General features: G+C 43.1%; 1 protein-coding gene and 1 long non-coding RNA gene across 4 annotated transcripts; one reads left to right on the forward strand and one right to left on the reverse strand.

The window, feature by feature from the left end:
* The first annotated feature begins 327 nt into the window (after nt 1–327).
* Nucleotides 328–17,964, forward strand: LOC110507412 (putative lipid scramblase CLPTM1). 3 transcript variants are annotated; one of them, XM_090224302.1, is made up of 16 exons: nt 328–477; nt 6,258–6,385; nt 7,601–7,721; nt 8,027–8,185; nt 8,256–8,373; nt 8,463–8,548; nt 8,652–8,772; nt 8,958–9,202; nt 9,376–9,469; nt 9,596–9,723; nt 9,870–9,932; nt 10,016–10,111; nt 10,215–10,350; nt 10,722–10,889; nt 16,950–17,083; nt 17,120–17,964. In XM_090224302.1, the coding sequence occupies exons 1-16, from the start codon at nt 334–336 to the stop codon at nt 17,201–17,203; spliced, it is 2,025 nt and encodes a 674-aa protein (XP_090080428.1). In that variant the 5' UTR covers nt 328–333; the 3' UTR covers nt 17,204–17,964. The 3 variants fall into 3 exon arrangements, with proteins under 3 accessions (XP_090080428.1, XP_021443070.3, XP_090080429.1); XM_021587395.3 differs by having other exon boundaries at nt 16,950–17,964; XM_090224303.1 differs by lacking the exon at nt 328–477 and adding an exon at nt 1,273–1,405 and having other exon boundaries at nt 16,950–17,964.
* Nucleotides 15,790–24,963, reverse strand: LOC149971209 (uncharacterized). The gene is made up of 2 exons (XR_016492613.1): nt 24,574–24,963; nt 15,790–17,147 (listed from the first exon to the last, which is right to left on the reverse strand). It is a non-coding gene; the product is annotated as an uncharacterized LOC149971209 (long non-coding RNA).
* Nucleotides 24,964–26,818: the final 1,855 nt, after the last annotated feature.

Consider the following 26,818-nt stretch of genomic DNA (forward strand, 5'->3'; position numbering starts at 1 on the left):
CCAGGGACGCACACATACATAATTTACATTTGTGTTTACTGAGTCCGTGAATTGGACTATTTTCCTGTACTTTTGGTTGTCAGGAAAATGTATCGTGTAAAACTTTTTTTAGGAATGTCGTGAAGTAAATGTAAACGTTGGCAAAAAATATAAATGGTAAGGTACAGATACTCCAAAAAACGTCGTTACAGTATTAAGTAAAACATACTTTAAAGTACTAAAGTATAAGATCACTGAGTTACAATAGGCACAACTACAGTAAGCACAGCATACAGTAAAGAGAATGTGGCAGATATAACACGTCGCGGTCTCTATTGTTTAGACCAACAGGGGATGACTTGCTTCTTTGCAAAAAACATCACGTTGACGTACCAATCTGAACTCACGCGAGGACTGCGATTTCATTGCCAGTGTGCGACAGAGACGGTGAAGATGTCGTCGCAGGAGACCGAAGCTTCTCCGCAAACCAACGGCGAGGTAAAATGAATGAAATTGTATGACTGTCTTCAATTTGTGACTACTAATAGCGGCACATGGTTAACTCGAGAGGAGTGAGTGGCACTGCAGATAGTTATTGAATTGTGATTATTTCACACGAGCCTCTGACGTTGTCAATACCGGTCGGTTTAAAAACGACCCCCTGCCTTTCACGATGCGTTTATTACTGCATCTTGTAAGGTAGCTGTTATTTTCTGATAAACTAACAGAACTGTTGACAAACCTATTTCTAAATAAAATGAGGTCGGTACTTGGGGAAACAGATACACGTCATGACAGTATTGGGTTAGCCGGCTTTAAATTAGTTAACGTTAGCTAGTTATTATTAGCTGGCTAACTAGTTAGCTACAAGTGGCTAGCTAGACTGACTATGCTATTTGGTCGGCGTATGTAGCTATCTCACGTTAGCAGATTAATTTGTCGAACGGCTTTCTTCAATGAACTAACGTTATTCCTTGATTGACTAGACTAGTCTGCTGCCTATCATTATTGATTGACTGGGTGCGAAACGAATCACCGCCCGTCACTGAGAATATATCGAACATCGATGTGATTTAAATATTGCAAGTAGGGATGTACTTTCTAGATTTGCTGTAGTTAACTAGTTATGGATGTTATATCTTGTTATTAAATTAACTAACAAGCATATCCGACCTGCTTATTTACAACTGCACTTGGGTCAGATAGGCCCCCTGTGTAGATTAAGAGACAGCGGAGCTGGCGCAAAGTATGGGTTGAAAACCCACTGTACCACAATCCAGGGATGAGAAATGTGTTGAATTATCCCATTATACACCGAGAAGATTGAACGACAAATAGTTGTTCCTAAACTGGTCTCAAAGCGTTTAGTATTATTCTGTATGTAAATCCGATACGCTCCATTTAGTATGATATGTTACCACGTATGGTATGTATTAATTTGTGGATGTCTTTCACCCATTTCGCATGATATGTTAAGAATTTGCTCGATTTACAGTATGTTATGAAATCTAGCTAGTCGGCTAGGCTAGGAGGCTAACGTCGGCTAGGCTAGGCGGCTAATGTCGGCTGGGGGTAGGGTTAAGTTGTTGAAGTTGCAATTAGCTAAAATGCTCAAGCTGTCCATGATGACAACTTGTTAGACATTCTTATATGCCCATCCATCCACCCCGACCAACCACCCTTTTAATTGTTTCCTTAACATATCATATTAATTTGAGTGTCCCAGATTTACTGGGGAACTCAGGCTGTTTTTGGAAAACTGCACTTTTCATCCTTACGGTAGGTAGCAGAAGCCACATTAGCCATTTTGGAATTGCAGTTTCAGACAATCAGCTCTTGTTCAACGGAGTTGCCTTTCCATAATGGCTGCTGTGGCTATCCCTGGCTATCTTATCCCTGAGACGCCGGTTAAACTACACATGAAGCCTGTCTGACCCAAGTTCAGCTGTAAACAAGAGGGTCGGATCTGCTGGTTAGTTGTTAGCTAACTATCTAGCCACTTCATGTCCAAGCTCCGTGGGTTCCTTTTGCAAATTTGAGGAACATTTACCTGTGTGACAATTTTGGTTTAGGCAGAGGAAAAATTAGTACTATTTTACACCTGACATAGTTGGTCTTAGGTAGAAAAACATGTTTTGCTGGTAAATCAATTATCTTTTCTTATAGTGATCATGGAAACTGCACATTTTTGGTTAAAATGTTCTACTGTCGACAGAACAAAATACTCCAGACATGGGCAAATTTGTTGTTGTCTAACCACATTTCCATCTACAGTTTTTATGTGAGTAAAATCATGACAGCTGTAATGGAAACCGGAAGTTTTGGTACAATTTTATGAATGCCGACAGACTAGGGATGTTAACCATTAATTGGTTAGCAGCCGAAAATACATTTGTCCGGTAATGCTTATCGGTCTATAGGGGCATTTGCATAATTGAGTGGAATTAAATTGGTGCGTGTGTATTTTCAATTTTGTCATGCATCTTTTTTTATCACACATGCACAGCATACGGAGGCTAGTTTGCGAAGCGGAGTAGCCAATCACCTGTCACACACAGTGCAGGAGAATAGCTCCTCAAAAAGCCTCTGCTGAAGTGAAATGTGCTTTGGTAAGCACAGTAATTGCTCAACAAATAACTAAATGAGCGTACAGTCGTATATTTCTTTGAAACCTCAATGTTTTACTTTGAGTCATGTTTTGCCTTGCTTCAAAGTAGCCTTGCGAAAATCCATTCATAGAAATGTGGGGGCAATTATTTTATAAAGACTTCCTCATGCCATTAATGAAAATGGCTCCCCTGTTCAATTGGTTTTCATATCAACTTTCTTTCGTTGTCCAGAAGCCAAAGGCACAATCCTAGTCCTGTTAGAAACTCATCCTAGTTGTTGCTATTAGATTCCCTGTCTTTCTAAGTTTCTAATGGAGATTTTCATCAAATCTAATTTTATTGGTCACATGCACATGTTTAGCAGATGGTATTGCGGGTGTAGTGAAATGCTTGTGTTGCTAGCTCCAACAGTGCAGTAATATCTAACAATTTCACAATATACACATATTTAAAGGAATGGAGTTAAGAATATAGCAATATTTGGATGAGCAATATCGGAGCGGCATAGACTAAAATACAGTAGAATAGAATGCAGTATATACATATGAGATGAGTAATGCAACATTTGTAAACATTTATTAAAGTGACTTGTTCCTGTTATTAAAGTGGCCGGTGATTTCAAGTCTATGTATATAGGGCAGCAGCCTCTAAGGTGCAGGGTTGAGTAACCAGATGGTAGCTGGCTAGTGATGGCTATTCAAGTCTGATGGCCTGAAGATAAAAGTTGTTTTTCAGTCTCTCGGTCCCAGCTTTGATGCACCAGTACTGACCTCGCCTTCTGGATGATAGTGGGGTGAACAGGCAGTGGCTCGGGTGGTTGTTGTCCTTGATGATCTTTTTGGCCTTCCTTTGACATCGGGTGCTGTAGGTGTCCTGGAGGGCAGGTAGTTTGGCCCCGGTGATGCATTGGGCAGACCGCACCACCTTCTGGAGAGACCTGCGGTTGAGGGCGGTGTAGTTGCCATACCAGGCGTGGTGATACACCACGACAGGATGCTCTCAATTGTGCATCTGTAAAAGTTTGAGGGTTATAGTTGTTAAGCCACATTTTGGAGCTGTTGCACAGTCTGTCTGTCTGGATGGACCATTTCAGTTTGTCAGTGAAGTGTGCGCCGAGGAACTTGAATCTTTCCACCTTCTCCACTGTGGTCCCGTCGATGTGGATATGGGGGTGCTTTCTTTGCTGTTTCCTTAAGTCCATGATCAGCTCCTTTGTTTTGTTGACGTTGGATGAGGTGTTATATTCCTGGGCCCACACCTCCATGGAAGGCTGTCTAGTCATTGTTGGTAATCAGGCCTACCACTGTTGTGTCGTCTGCAAACTTGATGATTGAGTTGGAGGCGTGTGTGGCCTCGCAGTCATGGGTGAACAGGGGGTACAGGAGGGAGCTGAACACACCCTTGTGGGGCCCCTGTGTTGAGGATCAGCGAAGTGGAGGTGATGTTTCCTAACTTCCTAAGTTCAGGACCCAGTTGCACAGTGCGGGGTTCAGACCCATGGCCCCAAGCTTAGTGATGAGCTTGGAGGGTACTATGGTGTTGAAGGCTGAGCTATAGTCAATTAACAATATTCTTACATAGGTATTCCTCTTGTCCAGATGGGATAGGGCAGTGCGATGGCGATTGCATCATCTGTAGATCTATTGGGGCGATAAGCAATTTGAAGTGGATCTAGGGTGTAAGGTAGAGGTGATATGATCCTTGACTAGTCTCTCAAAGCACTTCATGATGACAGAAGTGGGTGCTACTGGTTGTTTGTCATTTGGTTAAGTTACCTTTGTTCCTGTACCCAAGAAAGCAATGGTGGACATTTTGACGTTTGTGGGGACAGCAGACCGGGATAGGGAGAGATTGAATATGTCCAGCTAGCTGGTCTGCGCATGCTCTGAGGACACGGCTAGAGATTTCTGGGCCGGCTGCCTTGCGAGGGTACAGGAATAATTAGACTTATGGATGCCATAAGTGCATTTTGCCAGCAGCTCTTCGCTGGGCTTCAAGCATTGCGCTGTTTATGACTTCAAGCCTATCAACTGCTGAGATTATGCTGGTGTAACTGATGTGAAATGGCTAGCTAGTTAGCGGGGTGTGCGCTAATAGCGTTTCAAACGTCACTCGCTCTGAGACTTGGAGTGGTTGTTCCGCGGCCGCGGCTTTTGTGGAGCGATGGGTAACGATGCTTCGAGGGTGTTGATGTGTTCCTGGTTCGATCCCAGGTAGGGATGAGGAGAGGGACAGAAGCTATACTGTTACACTGGCAATACTAAAGTGCCTATAAGAACATCCAATAGTCAAAGGTATATGAAATACAAATCGTACAGAGAGAAATAGTCCTAGAATTCCTATAATAACTACAACCTAAAACTTCTTACCTGGGAATATTGAAGACTCATGTTAAAAGGAACCACCAGCCTTTATATGTTCTCATGTTCTGAGCAAGGAACTTAAATGTTAGCTTTCGTACATGGCACATATTGCACTTTTACTTTCTTCTCCAACACTTTGTTTTTGCATTATTTAAACCAAATTGAACATGTTTCATTATTTATTTGAGGCAAAATTTATTTTATTGATGTGATTATATTAAGTTAAAATAAGTGTTCATTCAGTATTGTTGTAATTGTCATTATTACAAATAAAAAAATGCAAATTGGCCGATTAATCGGTATCTGCTTTGTTTTGGTCCTCCAATAATCGGTATCGGCGTTGAAAAATCATAATTGGTCGACCTCTAATCCCTACAACAGACAATTTCTTCAGGCAATTTGTTCGTTCAACATTGTGGGATCTTTTTGTGTCAGTAAAATGTTTTATGCAATAAATGGAGGTGGATATCAAAGTAAACTTTGATATCGCTTGAGTCACGGGATGATATGTGGTCGTCCCACTACGACTCGGAAAACCATGCATTTTATTCAGCTACAGATTAAATCAATTGATGACTTCACAGGGTGGTGAAAGTGCAAGGTGATAAGCTTGATGCTCATTTTCAATAAATATTGAGGGTCTTATTCTGTTGATGCTTGGCTGCCGTTTTGATATTTTGAAATCTTGCTCTTTTGTCCATAATAATCTCAATATGTAGGCTATACACACTACCAGATTGGGCACATTCTCTATATAACACAACATTTAGAGTTGAAAACGCACATGTGAATTGAACAGCAAAAGTAATGTGCACCATGTTATCACGCACAGACTTTTATCCAAAACTAGTCCGTTTGATGGAAACGTCTCTGGTGGGAAAATGTACATATTTTGTTTAGGCAAAGTTTAGAATATTCGCATGAAAATCTGTCACCTAGCTAGTGAAATGGATGATGTGTTTAAAAAAAACTCTCCTTTATCAGTAAACTGTTGTCTAGAGGGCATCCACCAAGACAAGATTGGGCAAGTTTGCTATTGATAGCAACAGTTGTTTTTGTGACAACCAATGGAAATGCTATGGAATTCCATTGAACTTCCGTTTTTTTATTCAGTACATGGAAACTTATGCTGAAAATGTGCTATTTATTTGCACTATGCTATGTCATCAGGCACAGCTTTTCATCCGTACAAGCTTTTCATCCGTATCTTTTTAGTCTATAATTAGCTAGTGGAAGGAAACCTATTTTAGGATTCCCTGATTGATCTATTGTGTGTGTGTGTGTGTGTGTGTGTGTGTGTGTGTAGGTGAGCAGCAATGGAGCTGTTGCAGCTGTGGATGGCCAGGCTGTACAGACTGCTACTGGGGACCCTGCACCGCAACAGCCGGCTCCACCACCCAATGCATGGTCGGTCATAAAAGGAGTCCTCTTCAGGTGGGTCAGAGATGTGTGTGTGTGTGTGTGTACACACACACACACACACACACACTGATATGAATAGACAATAGACAGCCCCTGTTTACTTGAATGTGGGATGTGTTTTTAAGTAGTAGGGTTGGTGGTAAGGCTATCCTCTAATGGGGCCTGGGCCATGCCATTCACCTAGAGTGGTCTGCTAGTTTAGGTCTGTTAGAATCAGGGTGGAGCTCAGTCCCATTACAGCTCTACCGACCCGCAGTCAATTAATTTACAGTGCCTAATAGATTCAAATGCAGGCTTTGTATTGTGGTGTCATATCAGGGGATTGTTGCCAGAGACACATTGCACTCATTAGAGAGAAACCAGTTCACACTTCAAGACACAGGGTTTAAAGTGATAGGGAGGCAACCTTGGTTGTTGATACAATGACTGAAGACCTTCATTCAAGTCATGCACACCAGCAGCATTTAATTAAATTAATCTCGGAGGTGTCTTAAAGGTGTGATTTTGTTTTAACTTTTAGTGTTTGCTAGATGATGATAAATGTTCTCAACCTATTGGAATCACTCTATACTCTGCTGGTCTTCTCATGAGTGGAGACAGAAACAGAGTGCTGGGGCCAGCGAGGGATTAGAACGACATGAAGGTGCATTAATGAGTACCAGGAGAGTTGGCTCCTATCATAGAAGCAGTACGGTGTGAGAGTTTCATACTGTTGCAACACATTCCCCTAGAGTATTTCAGTCAACTGATTACTTGAAGCTCAAAACAAGATGTCAAACTTGGAAGAAGCCCCCGTTGTTGTGAGCCTGACAGTGGTAGCTCGATGGTATACGAGACCATCAGATTAGGCAACAAGGTTCAATCCTTTCCAACGTCTGATGCTAAATATATATATATATATATATATATATATATATATATATAAAACAACCGCTTCTCTTTATCTCAACCCTTTTGTTTCAGACACACACACTTACTTTACGGTAGATGCTAAGTGGGATCGTTGGTACTACCCTAACATTAACCCTTACCTTAACTGGTTTAAGTTTAAACTTCAATGGGGTGATGTCAGTTGGGTGGTCTCAATCGTAGAAGTATAATTATGTTTCTATGATCCCAAGCATCCCACTTAGTAAAATGTGTAGTGTAAAGGGATTTTTCAAAATGTTGAATTGGTTTCAATTAGACAAAGCTGACCTTCTCTTCCCTTGTCCTCGTCCTCTGCAGGATCTTCGTCATCTGGGCCATCAGCAGCTGGTTCCGCAGGTCCTCCACACCAGACCCTAGTACCCCAGCAGGGGCACCGCATTTACCCAGCCGAAACCTTTTCCCCAAGGAAAGCCTCATGGTACGCCAACCTTTTCGCACCGTTCTGCATAAGCAATTAACCCCAGGTCATGTGACTATTGACTTCCTAGTTGACCTTTGGTCTGTGCCAGCTGCTCATTGTAGGTTCTCTGGGTGAACAGCTGGTGTCCGTTGACGAGCTTGGTCCTGGCTCGCTTGTTGACTTGCGCTCAGTAATTTAGTGCACACTGCAGGACAAAGAAGCTGTGCCTCAGCAAACAACCACCCAAAGTAGTACCATATGGGCAAATCAATAGGAGAACATGAAGGAAATAAATGTTAACCTGTTTTTCCTTCTGTCCTCAGGACCTGTATGTGTACATCTCCCAGGATGAGGTCTTCTCTGACTTCAACGACACACAGTCCCTGTTCTGGTTCCATAGAGACCTGGTCTACGGAGACTGGAACACTGGAGACGAGGGGGACGGCTGCTATGAGCACTCACTGGACCTGGACATCCAAGAGGTGAGAGGGGGAGACTGGGGAGGGAGAGGTAAGAGTAGGATTTTCTAATCTCTCTCTCTCTGATCCACAGAAGGTGCAAATGAATGGTTCCCTCTACATCCACGTGTATTTCACAAAGACCGGATTCCACCCAGACCCCAAACGCAAGAGCCAGTATCGTCGGCTAGCAACAGTCCATGCCACGCGGAGTAAGTAACTGACCTCCCCCCACTCTGGTGCATGCATGACCTTTTCAAACTAGTGTGTAAGTGGTTTGACTCCTCTTTGACTCTTTCAGTGCTGAACAAGTTCAAACGCAGGAAGTTCGTGAAGACTAAGAACCTGCTGACGGGGGAGACCGAGACGGACCCGGAGATGATCAAGGTCAGCTGTGTTTACCATGATTCATAGACCTCATTCCTTTTCAGTCCGTAGACCCAGTCCACACAGTATTGACTGACTGCCGTTCCTCTTTCCTCTCCCCCAGCGAGCGGAGAGCCACGGCCCAGTGGAGATCATCTCCCACTGGCACCCCAACCTCACCATCAACATGGTGGACGACCATACAGCCTGGGTCAAGGGCTCGGTCCCCCCTCCACTGGACCAACGTAAGCTCTATACCCACCTATTCTCACGCTTCTCAGTGGGTTATACCAGAGCATGTACTAGGAGAGTTGAGATCTACTGCTTCTTTTCAGAAATCTAACTAAAGGTGAAATACCTTTTAGTTATTGCTCTATTCTGGCTGTCTCATTTTCTCAACCCATTATTTTTATCCTTCCCAACCCTACAGATGTGAAGTTTGACGCGGTGAGCGGCGACTACTATCCTATCGTCTACTTCAACGACTACTGGAACCTGCAGAAAGACTACTACCCCATCAATGAGAGCCTGCAGTCGCTGCCTCTGCGCCTGTCCTACTGTCCGCTGTCCCTGTGGCGCTGGCAGCTCTACGCTGCCCAGAACGCCCGCTCACCATGGAACTTCCTGCCAGAGGACACCTACGAGCAGTCTGACGAGGACCAGGACTCTGTCAAGGTCAGGGGTTAGAGGTCATAGGCCGGGGCAGGGTGTAAATAGAGAAGGAGATATAGATCTCGGTTTTGCTTTTGCTCCAATGTAGCACATCTTAGAATCAGACTGGTCCCGGAGTCTAGACTCCATGTTGTTTCCCTGGTAACAGTTGCTAAGGAACTGTGTTGTCTCTGTAGGTGGCCCTGCTGGAAACCAATCCGTACCTCCTGGGCGTGACCATCGTGGTCTCCATCGTACACAGCATCTTCGAGTTCCTGGCATTTAAGAATGGTGAGCTCGCCGTGCCTCTGTTCCCACAGCTTAACTGCCTATTAGAAGACCACTTTTGGATTATATGTGTTCTACGGTGTGGTAGAATGTTGTTTCTATACTCGTGTGTGTGTGTGTGTGTGTCAGACATCCAGTTCTGGAACAGCAGGCAGTCTATGGAGGGTCTCTCTGTGCGCTCCATCATCTTTGGGGTGTTCCAGTCCCTGGTGGTGCTGCTCTACATCCTGGACAATGAGACCAACTTCGTGGTGCAGGTCAGTGGGTTTTTCATTTATTCTCAAAAAGGATTAATGTAATGTCACTCATCACGGCAGGCTCTGTACGCATGTCATTCATGACCATTGTACTATAGCAGAGTGGTCCCTTTACTAATCCCCATCTCGTGTCCCATAACATCCAGGTCAGCGTCTTCATCGGCCTGCTCATCGACTTCTGGAAGATCACCAAGGTCATGGACGTCAAGGTGAGATGGACGACGGGTATTTCAATGCGTTTGGTTGCACAAATGAATCCCTGTTTGCTCATCCGGATGTGTCTCCTCCCCAGTTGGACAGAGAGAACAAATTGTTCGGGATCCTCCCACGCTTATCAATAAAAGACAAGTCAACGTACGTGCAGTCCTCCACCAAAGTCTTCGACGACGTAAGCAAACGCGTCAACGCGGCACCACCATTCTTTTCATTTACCGCTCGCATGGACAATCTTGTACTGATGGTTTTTGTCCTGTCCTCTTCCCTCTGTGCAGATGGCCTTCAAGTACCTGTCATGGCTGCTCTACCCTCTGTTTGGGTGCTATGCCGTCTACAGTGTGTTGTACCAAGAGCACAAAGGCTGGTACTCATTCGTACTGGGCATGCTCTATGGCTTCTTGTTAACCTTTGGTGAGTCACTGGTGGTCATTGTTCAGAAGCGTGATATAGTTTGCCTGATTTTTATCTGTAATGGGACTGAGCTCCACCCTGGTCTTGGAAAATCATCCTTTCCTCTCTCGTTTTCTATGCTGTGATGATCACATCGCTAAATATCTGTTGCGCAGTCAAGGACAAGTGGCAGTCTATGCCGTCTTAATCCTCATTTACATAGTCTAATCCTTATTGACAGTCTGTCCTAGCAGCCAGTCTAGCTTTATTGATAGTCTGTCCTTGTCATTCTCTCCTAAATGACTTTAAAAAATGTTTTTTATTAATTGACATTCTGAGCGATATTCTACCCTAAATGACATGTTGTCGTGTCTGCTTTGTGATTGGCTCAGGTTTCATCACGATGACGCCACAGCTGTTCATCAACTATAAGATGAAGTCCGTGGCCCACCTCCCATGGAGGATGCTCACCTACAAGGCACTGAACACCTTCATCGACGACCTGTTTGCCTTTGTCATCAAGATGCCCATGATGTACAGGATAGGATGTCTCCGAGACGGTGCGTTATTACTCACTGCCCTCCAACACACACATATTTCATACACTTATTAGTACAGCCCATTCCGGTTCTTAACAATGACTATCCCGTTGATATATAAAAAATAAAAAAACTAGTTCCCTTAGGTGTTTTAACGGTACACGTATTCCTACCGAACCGTTTGGTATGGGGACCGCTGTTCGGGCCGCACCGTGGGCCCAAAAGAATGGATTTAAAAAATGATGTACAAAATCAAAACACTAAGCCTGTAGGGAAAGGGGGATACCTAGTCAGTTGTACAACTCACTGCATTCAACTGAAATGTGTGTACCGCATTTAACCCAACCCCTCTGAATCAGAGAGGTGCAGGGGGGGGCTGCCTTCATCGACATTCACGTCATTGGCTGTAGGCTATGCATACTCTGCGTTGTATGCCTCTTGAGTACACCGGCGCTGAGCGGTATGCTGGGACACGTGTCAGTGAGTCGCAGTGTTGGCCGTTAATGCTCATTTGAACCACCAGAGGGCGTCTTTGAGCATACCTACACCGTTTAGTCTTTTTATCATTCTTTTATTAACGAAAACACAAAGATGCTGATGAACAAATACTGTATACTACTTTATATTGGATATACAGTATATACTGTACATCATGCCCTATTTTAAGGTGGCTATGATTATTATGTGGATTATAATACATTTACATTTTGTAGGTTGATGCATTTTCATTAGGGAAAATCAGGTCTCTGATATTTAGTTAGACATTTCAAACTTCAGTCTTATCAGGTGAACTTTTCTTTTGGTCTGATAATTTCGTTCAAGCATTTTATTTATAAAAACTAGTTAGAAAGGAGCCTAGAATAATTAAACACTAAATGAACTGCAACATGTTGGCTAAAGCAATTGCAATCACGGTGGAATGCGACTGTTTTTAATCCGGGCTGTACTATTGTATTTGTTGTGTTTTCAAATGGTCTGAATTTAAGTTAATGAATTCCCTGCTACCAATCGCCAGATATCTTAATTCTTATTAGCCAATGCCCATCACGTGATCGGTGTCCTTCTCACAGGCATCGAAGCGTTCAGTGAGGCCACAAGACAGAGGGATTCATCGGATCGCGTCCTTATTTAATTTGGAGGCTCATATTGAAAATGTTAGCTCTGTCCGCATGTACTTTTCGTCAGCCAACAGCATGAGTAGGCCTAACGAACAGCAAAAAAACACTAGCGTATGTCAATCTATAGTAGAAATGTTGACCTCTATTGATCAGCTTGGCCTTTCTGTGCGAGAGAAATATTCCAAACATACTTTGGGACAGTTGTGGGACGCAATAGATCCCAAATGAATACAACCACTGTACATGCATTATTATAAAAAAAAAAAAAAAACATTTACAAGCAACGAGGCTGATGCAACAGATCCCAATGTTTGCTTAAAATGTTGCTAAACTATTTCTTCACAGAAGTCCAGCAATGCGCAAACTGCAGTAGGCTATAGGCACAAATGTTCCAAACTGCAGTAGGCTATAAGCACAAATGTTCCAAACTGCAGTAGGCTACAAGCACAAATGTTCCAAACTGCAGTAGGCTATAAGCACAAATGTTCCAAACTGCAGTAGGCTATAAGCACAAATGTTCCAAACTGCAGTAGGCTATAAGCACAAATGTTCCAAACTGCAGTAGGCTATAAGCACAAATGTTCCAAACTGCAGTGGGCTATAAGCACAAATGTTCCAAACTGCAGTAGGCTATAAGCACAAATGTTCCAAACTGCAGTAGGCTATAAGCACAAATGTTCCAAACTGCAGTGGGCTATAAGCACAAATGTTCCAAACTGCAGTAGGCTACAAGCACAAATGTTCCAAACTGCAGTGGGCTATAAGCACAAATGTTCCAAACTGCAGTAGGCTATAAGCACAAATGTTCCAAACTGCAGTAGGCTATAGGCACAAATGTTCCAAACTGCAGTAGGCTATAAGCACAAATGTTCCAAACTGCAGTAGGCGGGAAAACACCCTTCTGAAAAGTGCACCGCAAATATGACAGGTGTGAAAATATCCTTCAGAAATAGGGAAGACACAAAGACTCATCAACAAACATGGGTTGTTTAATATTGACTTCAATTGCATATGAGGAAGTGTTTATAAAAGAATCCCCTTAACATTCCTATGGTCAGAACGTGGTAAGATAGTCTCATAAAATGACAAACGACTGTTTTAAACAATTATGTTTATGGTTAAATAGTCTGAAGCTGTGTTCGAATACCCATACTAATAAACTACATACTAAACTCAGCAAAAAAAGAAACGTCCCTTTTCAGGACCCTGTCTTTCAAAGATCATTTGTAAAAATCCACATTTCTTCATTGTAAAGGGTTTAAACACGGTTTCTCATGCTTGTTCAATGAACCATAAACAATTCATGTTTGTGGAACGGTCGTTAAGACACTAACAGCTTACAGACGGTAGGCAATTAAGGTCACAGTTGTGAAAACTTAGGACACTAAAGAGGCCTTTCTACTGACTCTGAAAAACACCAAAAGAAAGATGCCCAGGGTCCCTGCTCATCTGTGTGAATGGGGCCTTAGGCATGCGGACTGCAGATGTGGCCTGGGCAAAAAATTGCAATGTCCGTACTGTGAGGCGCCTAAGAGAGCGCTACAGGAAGACAGGACGGACAGCTGATTGTCCTCGCAGTGGCAGACGACGTGTAACAACACCTACACAGGATTGGTACTTCCAAACATCACACCTGCGGGACAGATACAGGATGGCAACAATAACTGCCTGAGTTACACCAGGAACGCACAATCCCTCCATCAGTGCTCAGACTGTCCGCAACAGGCTGAGAGAGGCTGGACTCAGGGCTTGTAGGCCTGTTGTAAGGCAGGTCCTCACCAGACATCACCGGCAACAACGTTGCCTATGGGCACAAACCCACCGTCGCTGGACCAGGCGGGACTGGCAAAAAGTGCTCTTCGCGTTTTGTCTCGGCATCCGGGAAATTTTGGCATACTAATTTATATCCATACTATGACCAATAAACATACTATATACTCAATTCATGTCACATAGTGCAGTCGTATGATTATTGGAAGACTGCTCCGATGGCAAGGTGGGTGTTGCAGTGTGCAACAGGCACTAGCCTTTCTCTATCAGAACAAAAGGTGACTCAAGTATGTCGACAGAATCAAGCCATTCGACAATAATGTTCCTACATTATATTTGTCAAACATGACTGGCGTTTAGCCTATTGTGGCAAACCAAGGGGTTTGGTCAAGACGTTTACACAGATCAGACACGGACAGAGTAAGATTAGCTCGGTTTCAAGGGTGTTTATTTAAATAATAAATCAAAAGAAAAGGATAGGTCTCCCCCATGAGACCCTTTCCAGGATACCGTCTTCTGGGCTCCGGGTCTTGCTGTATCCTGTCGGGCACAAAAACTAAACTCCCTCCTTTTACCTCAGGCACCGTCTCCGACTATACGTAAGTCACCTTTCTTCCCCCAGTCCCTTTCTCTGTGTGCTGCCCTTCTGGCAGCTTTATGGGACTCGTACAGCTGGTGAGCAATCAGCCAACCACATTCAGCCCCAATTAGTCCTGGCCGGAGAGCCCGTCGAGACCTGGCACATCCAGCAGAGGGAGCCATCGCCTCGTGGTGTAGAATCCGTCTGCCACCAGGCCTCGACGAGTCTCCGAGTGGTGGCTGACCTGCTGTACGCCACCCTATATATATGTAATTAAAAGTCTCATTAAAGTTTGGCTACATTCTCAGGCGCCTTATGTCAGCATTGGTCTGGAGAGGTTGTAGCCAATAAGCATAGGCTATCACCTACACTTTAACATGTACGGGGGGGGGGGGTTGGCTATTTTGGTTAATGGCTTTGGTGCCCTTGCAGAGGGCCTTGGTGCCCTGGCAGCTATTGAAGGCCGAATGGCCATGACCCTAAAATCATGAAATTCCAGGCCTGGCTATACATATATTTTTAGTCCCTAAAAATAGAACTCAACTCAGCAAGTCTATTATCCTGCTGATGGCCCATCAAGGTTGGATGGCTTCTTTTGTATCCCAATAATAGTTTAGGCTGCCGAACGATTTACACCTGACACGATCACTTTGCCTACTCCTAATTCTTGCCTTTATATGTTGGCATGCAGAACCTTTATTTAACCTATTCCGATATGTTGATAGACATTGCACTGAATCGTACAGTATTATGCCGGGTTGAGAGGAATTTTGATCATATTACCGTTCATATCAACACACTCCTAACTCCCGTTCAACAACTCTCTAAATCGATTTTTTTATGCGCTACAAATGGATAACTTGAAATAACGTAGGTTGATTTAAATAATCAAAAGCAAAATGTGATTATTAGCCTAGTGGTATTTTAGGCATATGTCAATTAGGCCTGATGTAAAATCATTGTCGAGAGAATTTTGCATTGAGGTGTAGATTATTTATGGGTTGATAATTATACGGGGAAAAGTAGAGGTTGCTTAACCAACGTGAGTCGAGGTGTAAACAGCATTGGAAAGGAAAAGGCACAACGCTCACTGACCATGAGAAATTATGTTTTAGTAAGCAAGTTTTAAAACATTGACGTTTCTGCCTTCAGTGGATAATCACAAAGTGAATGGACAAGTTTATATAGGGCAGGGGTGCTCAACTCTTACCCTACGAGGTTCTGAGCCTGCTGGTTTTCTGTTCTACCTGATAATTAATTAATTGCGCACACCTGGTGTTCCAGGTTCAAAATCAGTCCCTGATTTAGAGGGGAACAATGAAAAAAGAAAGCAGCGAGAGCTGCTTGCAGATTGTGACAAACGACATGTTAGCTTACAACATTATTTTTCTGCCTGTTTTGGAACAGTGTACACAACACTATATAAATAAGTAATACCAGCGAGTCGTCTTACAAAAAAAAGGCTTTATTACCGCATAGCAAAGATTAAAAACAGACATTTGTGAAATTGCTTTAGCCAACCTTTTTGCAGTTATTTGAGGCTTGGTGCTTGGCAACAAAAGCAGCATATGTCTTATTCCTGTTGATTTACACTACATGACCAAGTATGTGGACACCTGCTCCTCAAACATCTCATTCCAAAATCATGGGTATTAATATGGTGTTGGTGTTTGCAGGTTTTAATATGCTAACTGATGGACAGTGGGCCTCACCCCGGTCAGTAATTTGACCATGCTTACTACAAGTTTAGTTAGCTGGCCGCTAGACTAACTTCTCATGCACAACCACATTTTCAAATTTCACCGTTTGTAATCTATTCTAACTCTCAACAGTAAGTTGAGACCTCGACTGAGTTGGTCCATTTGGTCTACAAAATGGTCTGCGTGCCCATCCCTGGTTTACATGAAGCGGAGGAGACCAGGTTAAAGAAGGATTTTCAAGCCTTGAGACATGGATTGTGTAGCTGTGCCATTCAGAGGTGTGGGCAAGATACAGATTGAAGTGCCTTTTGAACAGGTTATGGTAGAGGTGTCAAGAACTGCAGCGCTGCTGGGTTTGTCGTGCTCAACAGTTTCCTGTGTGTATCAAGAAATGTCCACCACCCAAAGGATATCCAGCCAACTTGACACACTGTGGGAAGCATCGGCGTCAACATGGGCCAGCATCTCTGTGGAACGCTTTCGACACCTTGTAGAGTTCATGCCCCGACGAATTAAGGCTGTTCTGAGGGCAAAAGGTGGGGTGCAACTCCGTATTAGGAAGGTGTCCTTAATGTTTTGTGCACTCAGTGCGCAATGTCCGAGCCATGTTTTACATATTGACATCACATGCATGTTGCACTTTATTTTAGTGTTGAGTAACTGTTTTACTTTATGAAAATGCAACATGCTGGTACTCGTGACAGTGCTCTCTTCAGGCTTTTAATGACTCATGATCATACATGGAATCAGGAATACCAACACAATTGTTACTACAGTAATTGTTAGCGTTTCATTTTCCTGCTGTACTGAAACCGAACCGTGACCCCCGAAACAGCGATATGTACCAAACTGTGGGTTTTGGTGAACGTTACACCCCTAGTTCCCCTGTAATAACTCTGTTTCCCTCCCACAGACGTAGTATTCTTTGTCTACCTGTATCAGCGCTGGATCTACAGGGTGGATCCCAACCGGATGAACGAATTTGGCACCAGCGGAGCGGAACCCACTGGAGTGGACCCTAACAAGGACAGCACAGCGCAGGGGGAGGTCGCAGCCACTGGGGAGGTCGCAGCCACTGGGGAGGTCGCAGCCACTGGGGAGGTCGCAGCCACTGGGGAGGTCGCAGCCATAACAGAAAAAGCAAAGGATGAGAAGAAGAACGATTAACCACAACCAACTTATCCGCCTTTCTCGCCCTCGCTCCTGGGGTGAAGAGGACCTGTGGAAACCAGGCAGAGTGAAATGTAATTTGCCAGAGAAAATAAATCATTGTATTCTGTCATGGACACCGCTACAAATTTCAGTCTAACTCTCCCTCTTTGTGTGGGGGATCTGCAGCGAATCGTAATTAATGTGGACTTCCTATTTTATTTGTTTTATTTTTAGTTCAAGTGAAGTAAAACAAATGTGATGTACTGTATTCTTTATATTTTGGGTAACAGTAATGATTTGGAGGCCAGGTTGTGAATGTTGGAGGCCCAGTTGAGGGTGGATAATTGCAGTACATATCTCAGAATTTTCAGATCTTTGCGCCGTCTGTGGATTTCTTGTGATTTCTTAAAAAAAAAAAAAAAAATCCATGTGTGAACACAATGTGTCATGGTGTGGAAATTGGTGAGTTGTGCTGGAGGAATCTGGAAGGGTCCAGAACCAAGTGTGACGTGAAGGGAACCAAGATGCACAACCTGTCCAACAGTACCCGCGAAAGACAGTCTACCCTCCATTTGAAACAAATGGTCGCTGTTTCGAACTTGAACAACAACAAGAAACAGCCTTGTAGGTATTAATAGAAATATATTAATTATGATGGCTTGATTTCTGTTTTTCAGTCCCTTGAATTTATTTTGTATGTTCTGAAACTACAGAATCTCGGGTTGTAATGTTAATAATACTGATGTCAAAGTGTCTAGTAATAGCGGATTTAAGTATTTTTGCCTGGAGTTATGATTTTTCAATTGTTCTACTACATTCACACTCCAAGCAGGACCACCTTGACACACACTTGAGTCGACAAAACATTAAGGACACCTAAGACATTAACGCCCTCAGAATAGCCTCAATTCGTCTGGGCATGGATACTACAAGGTGTCGAAAGCATTCAACAGGGGTGTTGGCCAATGCTGACTCCAATGCATCCCGCAGTTGTCAAGTTGGCTGGATGTCCTTTGGGTTGTGGACCATTCTTGATACAGACGGAAAACTGTTGAGCGCGGAAAAACCCAGCAGCGTTGCAGTTCTTGACACAAACTGGTGCGGCTGCCACCTGCTACCATAACCCGTTCAAAGGCACTTATATCTTTTGTCTTGCCCCTTTACCTTTTGAATGGCACACATGCGCAATCCATGGCAAGGCTTTTTAAAGGTTATCAAAACGTCATGCCAGGGTAAGCCTACGCTATACATCAGCCCTTTTTCGCCCCAATTTTGATCTTGTCTCATCGCTGCAACTCCCCAACGGGCTCGGTAGAGGTGAAGGTCGAGTCATGCGTCCTCCGAAATAAGGCCCACCAAACCGCACTTAACACCTGCACCAATGTGTTGGAGGAAACACTGTTCAACTGACGACCAGAGTCAGCCTGCAGGAGGCCGGCCCACCACAAGGAGTCGCTCGAGTAAAAAAACCCACCCCGCCAAACTAGAGGTCGACCGATAATTAGAGGCATAGTGGATTAATTAGGGGCCGATTTCAAGTTTTCATAACAATCGGTAATCTGCCTTTTTGGACACCGATTATGGCCGATTACATTGCAATCCACGAGGAGACTGCGTGGCAGGCTGACCACCTGTTACGCGAGTGCAGCGTCAAAAGGACCTGTGGCTGCAAGGAGCCAAGGTAAGTTGCTAGCTAGCATTACATTTATATTATGAAAAACAATCAATCTTAACATAATTACTAGTTAACTACACATGGTTGATAATATTACTAGGTTAACTAGCTTGTCCTGCGTTGCATATAATCAATGCGGTGCCTGTTAATTAATCATTGAATCACAGCCTACTTAAATCATCACCCGTTTGGTGAAGTTTAACAAAAGCGCATTTGCAAGAAAAGCACAATCGTTGCACAAATGTACCTAACCATAAACATCAATGCCTTAAAATCAATAAACAGAAGTATATATTTTTTAAACGAAATGCATGTTAGCAGGCAATATTAAGTAGAGAAATTGTCACTTCTCGCGTTCAGTGCAAGCAGAGTCGAGGTATATGCAGCAGTTTGGGCCGCCTGGCTCTTTGCGAACTGTGTGAAGTCCATAAATAATTTGCCCGAATTTTACATAATTATGACATAACATTGAAGGTTGTGCAATGTAACATCAATATTTAGACTTAGAGTTGCTACCCGTTCGATAAAATACGGAACGGTTCCGCATTTCACTGAAATAATAATTTTTTTTTAATCGAAATGCTAAGTTTCCGTATTTGACCATATTAATGACTTAAGGCTCGTATTTCTGTGTGTTTATATTATAATTAAGTCTATGATTTGATAGCGCAGTCTGACTGAGCGGTGGTAGGCAACAGCAGGCTCGTAAGCATTCATTCAAACAGCAATTTACTGCATTTCCCAGCAGCTCTTAGCAATGCTTGAATCACAGCTCTGTTTGACTGCAAGGCTATCAACTCCCGAGATTAGGCTGCCAATACAATAAGAACATCCTTGACTATTGTCAAAGGTATATGAAATTCAAATGGTATAGATAGTCGACGCGTCATAATTCCTATAATAATGACAACCTAAAACGTCTTAACTGGGAATATTGAAGACTCATGTTAAAAGGAACCAACGGCTTTCATATGGTCTCATGTTCTGAGCAAGGAACTTAAACGTAAACTTTTTTACATGGCACATATTGCACTTTTATTATTTAAACGAAATTGAACATGTTTCATTATTTATTTGAGACTAAATTGATTTTATTTGTGTTAAAATAAGTGTTAATTACGTATAAAATCGGACGATTAATCGGTATCGGCTTTTTTTGGGTCCTCTAATAATCGTATTGGTGTTAAAAAAAATCATAATCGGTCGACCTCTAGGCCAAACCCTCCCCTAACCCGGACAACTCTGGGCTAATTGTGCACCGTCCTGTGGGACTCCCGGTCACGGACGGTTGTGACGCAGCCTGGGATCTAACCCGGGTCTGTAGTGATGCCTCAACCACTGCTATGCAGTGCCTTAGACAGCTGCGCCACTCGGGAGTCCACACAACCCTTATTTTAAGTGTTCCTAAAATCCTCTATGGGAAAAATGAATGGTGGAAAAACAATTGGAACAATTTCCCTGTTTGCCCGCCAGGTTTTATGGGTGTTATGGCTCAAAATGTGTTACTCTATTTATAAAAAAATACAAAAATCATTAACCTAGTACCATTGCCCCTTTAATCTCCAGGCAATAAATATGCAGGGCCACTGTCTTTGGTAAACAGCTGAGGGATGGGGCTGGAGAAATGTAACCACTCAAATTCAGAGACAGGGCTATGGATGCAGACTCCATGAGCTTAAAGTGGTTTTAACCATGTTTTGAGGCTATACAGAGTTTGGTTACAAGTACGTTGTTCACAGCTTAAAACACGCTTATTTTGGGTTCTGATGGTGTATGACAGTTAAACTAAACCCATGACACAAATTATATTCTTCAAGAATCAATGGGTATATAAACTTAGCAAAAAAAGAACTGTCCTTTTTTCAGGACCCTGTCTTTCCAAGATAATTTGTAAAAATCCAAAATAACTTCACCGATCTTCATTGTAAAGGGGTTAAACACTGTTTCCCATGCTTGTTCAATGAACCATAAACATTAATAAACATGCACCTGTGGAACGGTCATTAAGACACTAACAGCTTACAGACGGTAGGTCCCTGCCCTTCCCTGCCTAGCAGGACAGAAGGTCACAGTTATGAAAACTTAGGACACTAAAGAGGCCTTTCTACTGACTCTGAAAAACACCAAAAGAAAGATGCCCAGTGTCCCTGCTCATCTAAGTGAACGTGCCTTTGGCATTCTGCAAGGAGGCATGAGGATTGCAGATGTGGCCAGGGCAATAAATTGCAATGTCCGTACTGTGAGACGCCTAAGACGGCGCTACAGGGAGACAGCTGATCGTTCTTGCAGTGGCAGACCACATGTAACAACACCTGCACGGGATCAGTACATCCGAACATCACACCTGCGGGACAGGTACAGGATGGCAACAACAACTGCCCGAGTTACACCAGGAACACACAATCCCTGCTCAGACTGTCCCTAATAGGCTGAGAGAGGCTGGACTGAGGGCTTGTAGGCCTGTTGTAAGGCAGACATCACTGGCAACAAAGTTGCCTATGGGCACAAACCCACCGTCACTGGACCAGACAGGACTGTGTGTTACAGGGAAGACGACATCCTCCCTTATGTGGTACCCTTTCTGCAGGCTCATCCTGACATGACCCTCCAGCATGACAATGCCACCAGCCATACTGCTTGTTCTGTGCATGATTTCCTGCAAGACAGGAATGTAGGTGTTCAGCCATGGCCAGCTAGGAGCCCGGATCTCAATCCCATTGAGCACACCTGGAACCTGTTGGATCGGAGGATGAGGGCTAGGGCCATTCCCCCCCCCCCCCCCAGAAATGTATAGGAACTTGCAGGTGCCTTGGTGGAAGAGTGGGGTAACATCTCACAGCAAGAACTGGCAAATCTGGTGCAGTCCATGAGGAGGAGATGCACTGCAGTACTTAATGCAGCTGGTGGCCACACCAGATACTGACTGTCACTTTAGATTTTGACCCCCTCCCCTTTGTTCAGGGACACATTAATAAATGTTCTGTTAGTCACATGTCTGTGGAACTTGTTCAGTTTGTCTCAGTTGTTGAATCTTGTTCTGTTCATACAAATATTTACATATGTTAAGTTTGCTGAAAATAAACACAGTTGACAGTGAGAGGATGTTTCTTTTTAATTTATTTATAATTAAGTTTAGTTAATTATAAATAAACTAAACTTAATTATAAATAAAGTTAAACATCCAAAAAGGGATGCACCAATTACAGATTGCAACAAAACATGTAGTCAGTCTTTTGTGTAAATATTACTGAAAACCACTACCCAGACAGACAAAATATGACTTATCCTGAGATATGGCTCATGAGAGATCATAAAGATGCTAGTTTTAAGCTTATCGTCAGTTAACATAGACACTCCACTGTCCCTAGCAGAACTGGACACACACACACGCTTCTGATCAGCGTTGTGAAGCCACTGTGCAGTGTCAAAATGAAAGTATACTGAACAAAAATAAAAATGCAATAATTAAATATTTTACTGAGTTACAGTTCATATAAGGAAATAGAAGTAAGTCAATTGAAATGAATTCATTAGGCCCTAATCTATGGATTTCACAAGACTGGGCCAGGGTGCAGCCATGGGTGGGGAGGGAGCCAGTCCAAATCAATCAGATTGAGTTTTTTTACAGGCAGAAATATTCCTCAGCAGCATCATGTGGGGGGGCTTTGCTGCAGAAGGGACTGGTGCCCTTCACAAAATAGATGTCAAAATGGCTTAAGGACAACAAAGTCAAGGTATTGGAGTGGCCATCACAAAGCCCAGACCTCAATCCCATAGAAAATTTGTGGGCAGAACTGAAAAAGCGTGTGCGAGCAAGGAGGCAGACAAACTTTACTCAGTTACATGAGCTCTGTCAGGAGGAATGGGCCAAAATTCACTCAACTTATTGTGGGAAGCTTGTGGAAGGCTACCTGAAACGTTTGACCCAAGTAAAACAATTTAAAGGCAATGCTACCAAATACTAATTGAGTGTATGTAAACTTCTGACCCACTGGGAATGTGATGAAAGAAATAAACGCTGAAATAAATAATTCCCTCTACTATTATTCTGACATTTCACATTCTTAAAATAAAGTGGTGATCCTAACTGACCTAAGACAAGGAATTTTTACCAGGATTAAAAGGCAAGAATTGTGAAAAACTTGAGTAAATGTATTTGGCTAAGGTGTATGTAAACTTCTGACTTCAACTGTACATTATTAAGATTCCACAAATCCCGAACCAGAATCAACCAGCCTCCTCCTGGAGTCACACACCGAGGCCAAGCACAAGTCACACAGCATAACAAAAACAGCTACCCACTGTCTGACCCCTTTCCTGGAGACGCAAAAGCAGACTCCCTGGCTTAATGCCTCTGACTGGAAAAAGGGGAAGTAAGTACAGAACTGTAGGGGACTCTTAGACCTTTGGCTGCAGTGGAAGACGCCATTTTGAAATATGTCTGTGGTAGTCTGTGACCACCCACAGAATTCTCCCACATCCTGAGGTATTGGAAATGTTCTTTTGAATCACAATTAAATCCATCTGTGTCTCGCACACATAAGCAAACAAATATGCACACCCAGTCTCAGACAGTGGATTGGAAAATACTTTCCATAGTTATAGTACAAACACTCACACACATTTCAAGACATTGCATCAACAAGATGGATACAGTCTGCTGAATATGAAGTGATCTAATTATTCTGCCCTTAGGCACTCTGAACTGTGCTTACAGACAGTGATAACCTCACGTCTTTGTCATAAACTACCTTCAGTTTCCACCCTAGAACGCAACTCACTTGTGTCCGCTGCGGCAGATTTCATCCTGAGGGCCATATGTCTCCTCCCCATAGTGGCAGGGAGCCTAGTGGTTAGAGCATTGGACTAGTAACTGAAAGGTTGCTAGATCGAATCCCCGAGCTGACAAGGTAAAAATCCGTCGTTCTGTCCCCGAACAAGGCAGTTAACTGACTGTTCCTAGGCTGTCATTGAAAATAAGAATTTGTTCTTAACTGACATGCCTAGTTAAATAAAGATAAATAAATAGCAGTGTTTGACTGGATTGTTGATATGAATGAGTGATCCACACGTCATGGGATGGCAGAAAGAAGTGGCCACCTGGGGAGCACTGGTGCCCATCCTCCACCACACTGTGCAAGGTCTGGTTACACCATAGCACCCCATGGTCCTCTATACCATACGGCAGGGTTCCCTAAACTGGTGGCCCGTGGGCTGAATTTGGCCTCCGGGTGGTTTTATTTGGCCCCCATGTTTTGTTTTCATTGTTGGACATTGAAGAACACCAGGATATCAGCCCCTAGTGATTTTCATCTGGGATATCTGTTCCCAAGTATTTCCACGCATAATAGAGAGACAAACAATTATATACAAAAGGATTTTTATGTTTTAATCAAATATTATATCTGTTTGGGCTTCTTGCAGCCAATTTGCAGTCTACAAATGATTTGCAATTATGTTCTGGCCCCCCGACCATCCGCTCAAGAACAAAATCAGCCCGCGGTTGAATCTAGTTGATGATCCTTGCCATACGGAGTTGTAGCGCGGCACTGGGAGAGAGACACACGCCAGTCAGCAGGGTGTCAGCACACATACAGCATGAATAACAGACAGACAACTTTTCACAAACCTTAGCATGCACATACACAAAATGTATACCCAATTACACAAGAAAGTTCACATGCTAGAAAAAAGAGTCTAACTTTCTTACCTGTGCACACATCCTCTACCAACAGAGTGCCAAGCGATAGAAAAGACACCGAAAGAGAGCTCTAGTTGTCCTTTGTCTGACGCACACTCACACAAAAGAGGAGCTCCTCCATTGTTAACTGGTTGCAGGGCGGGGCTTACAGTACTAACTGTGCAGCTGAAAATGACAATACAGTATATAGCTGAAGTAAAGCAAACACCACTATAAATAGCCATTGTTACTGGTAAACCACGGGGCAGATTTTCTCCCGGATAGACTTTTAGATCAAGCAGCACTCTAGACAATTGGCCTTGAGTATAGGACACCCACTTCTAGTGTTGTGTTCGAGACCACCTAAAGCGAGACCGATTCAAGACCAAGTCCGGAGAGAATCCAGTCCGAGTCAAGACCAAGACCGGAGGGGGGACAAGACTGAGTCAAGACCGAGACTAGGAGGGGGACGGAGAAGTCAGAGACCGAGACCAGAAAAATTAGATTCCAATTCAAGACCATGACTGTAATTTTTCCGTCACCATAATAAGAGTTCAAACTGTCCAGAATTTCTGTGTTCACATTCCAGAAGAACATATGGATTCTTTCATCATTCCGAATGGTGAAAAATGCTTGTTGTGGGCAAATAGAGCCACTCTACCAATTTTTACTAATCCAAACATAATGGGGAACAATGAGGGCCTTCTACGCTTTCAGAGAAAGGCTAAGGATTTATAAAATAATACAAACAACAATAATATTATTATTTTCAATTATGTTCTGATTTAATCTCTTCAATTTTCGTTAGAAAGGAAAAGGTTAACGCTGAAGAAGAAAAATGATCCAGAAAAAATGATCCCATCAGGATATTTCTTTGGTGGGCTCTGGGGAGATAAATCTAGCTAGCTATGTCAGCCATTGTCTAGGCCATCAGAAGCTTGATATTAGGCATCTGCCATTCAATTGTATTCGGGACATTTTTCGGTGGAATCAAACAATCACATTGACTTTTAATGGTTAACAGGTTGAAGTTAGGACAGGTCACTGTGCAATAGCGACCAGTAGTTTTCTCACAGTCTAGCTAGCTACAGTTGAAGTCGGAAGTTTAAATACAGTTGACGGACTGGTGCACTTCACAAAATAGATGACATCATGAGGTAGGAAAATTATGTGGATATATTGCAGCAACATCTCAGGAAGTTGAAGCTTTTTTGCAAATGGGTCTTCCAGATGGACATTGACCCCAAGCATACTTCCAATGTTGTGGCAAAATGGCTTAAGGACAACAAAGTCAAGGTATTGGAGTGGCCATCACAAAGCTCTGACCTCAATCCTGTAGAAGATTTGTGGGCAGAACTGAAAAAGCATGTGCGAGCAAGGAGGCAGACATAACCGACTCAATTACACCAGCTCTGTCAGGAGGAATGGGCCAAAATTCACCCAGCTTATTGTGGGAAGCTTCTGGAAGGTTACCTGAAATGTTTGACCCAAGTAAAACAATTTAAAGGCAATGCTACCAAATACTACTTGAGTGTATGTGAACTTCTGACCCACTGGGAATGTGATGAAAGAAATGCTGAAATAAATAATTCTCTCTACTATTATTCTGACATTTCACATTCTTAAAATAAAGTGGTGATCCTAACTGACCTAAGACAGGGAAGTTTTACTTGGATTAAATGTCAGGAAATGTGAAAAACGGAGTTTAAATGTATTTGGCTAAGGTGTATGTAAACGTCCGAGTTCAACTGTATATATTCCATACGAAATCTGCCGTTTCCAGCTACAATAGTCTTTTACAACATTAACAATGTCTACACTGTATTTCTGATCAATGCGATGTTGTTTTAAATGGACCAAAAAAAAAGTGGTCTTTTCTTTCATCTGCATTTCTGAAATGTCTATGTGTTCTGGGACCCCCGTCTCTGGGAGGCTCGGATCGTTGAAGTGTCGGTGCATAGATGCACATGGAGTGGTGTGGGTGTGAATTCCTGGGTATAATTTTATATCGGGAAAATAATGAACACCCCCAAACCATTTCTGTGTGAGCTGAGTTTTTCAGATCTATAACGTTACCTAGAGGTTCTGTCAACCACCGCCCATCGATCTACAGGTAGCGACCACTGACAGGAGAAGAGAGGGTAACAGCACCCGGAGATGTGCACCTCTCGGGCTGCTGCGCTGTGGTCCTTGCTGCCATGTGGACATTAATAACTATTTATGACGTTATATAGCGATTCTGTATGGAGATATGGAAGAAGTGAGTATTATTCCC

The sequence above is a fragment of the Oncorhynchus mykiss genome, chromosome 27 (genome assembly GCF_057628025.1).
Source record: "Oncorhynchus mykiss isolate SJ-2025 chromosome 27, ASM5762802v1, whole genome shotgun sequence".
Classification (NCBI taxonomy): Eukaryota; Metazoa; Chordata; class Actinopteri; order Salmoniformes; family Salmonidae; genus Oncorhynchus; species Oncorhynchus mykiss.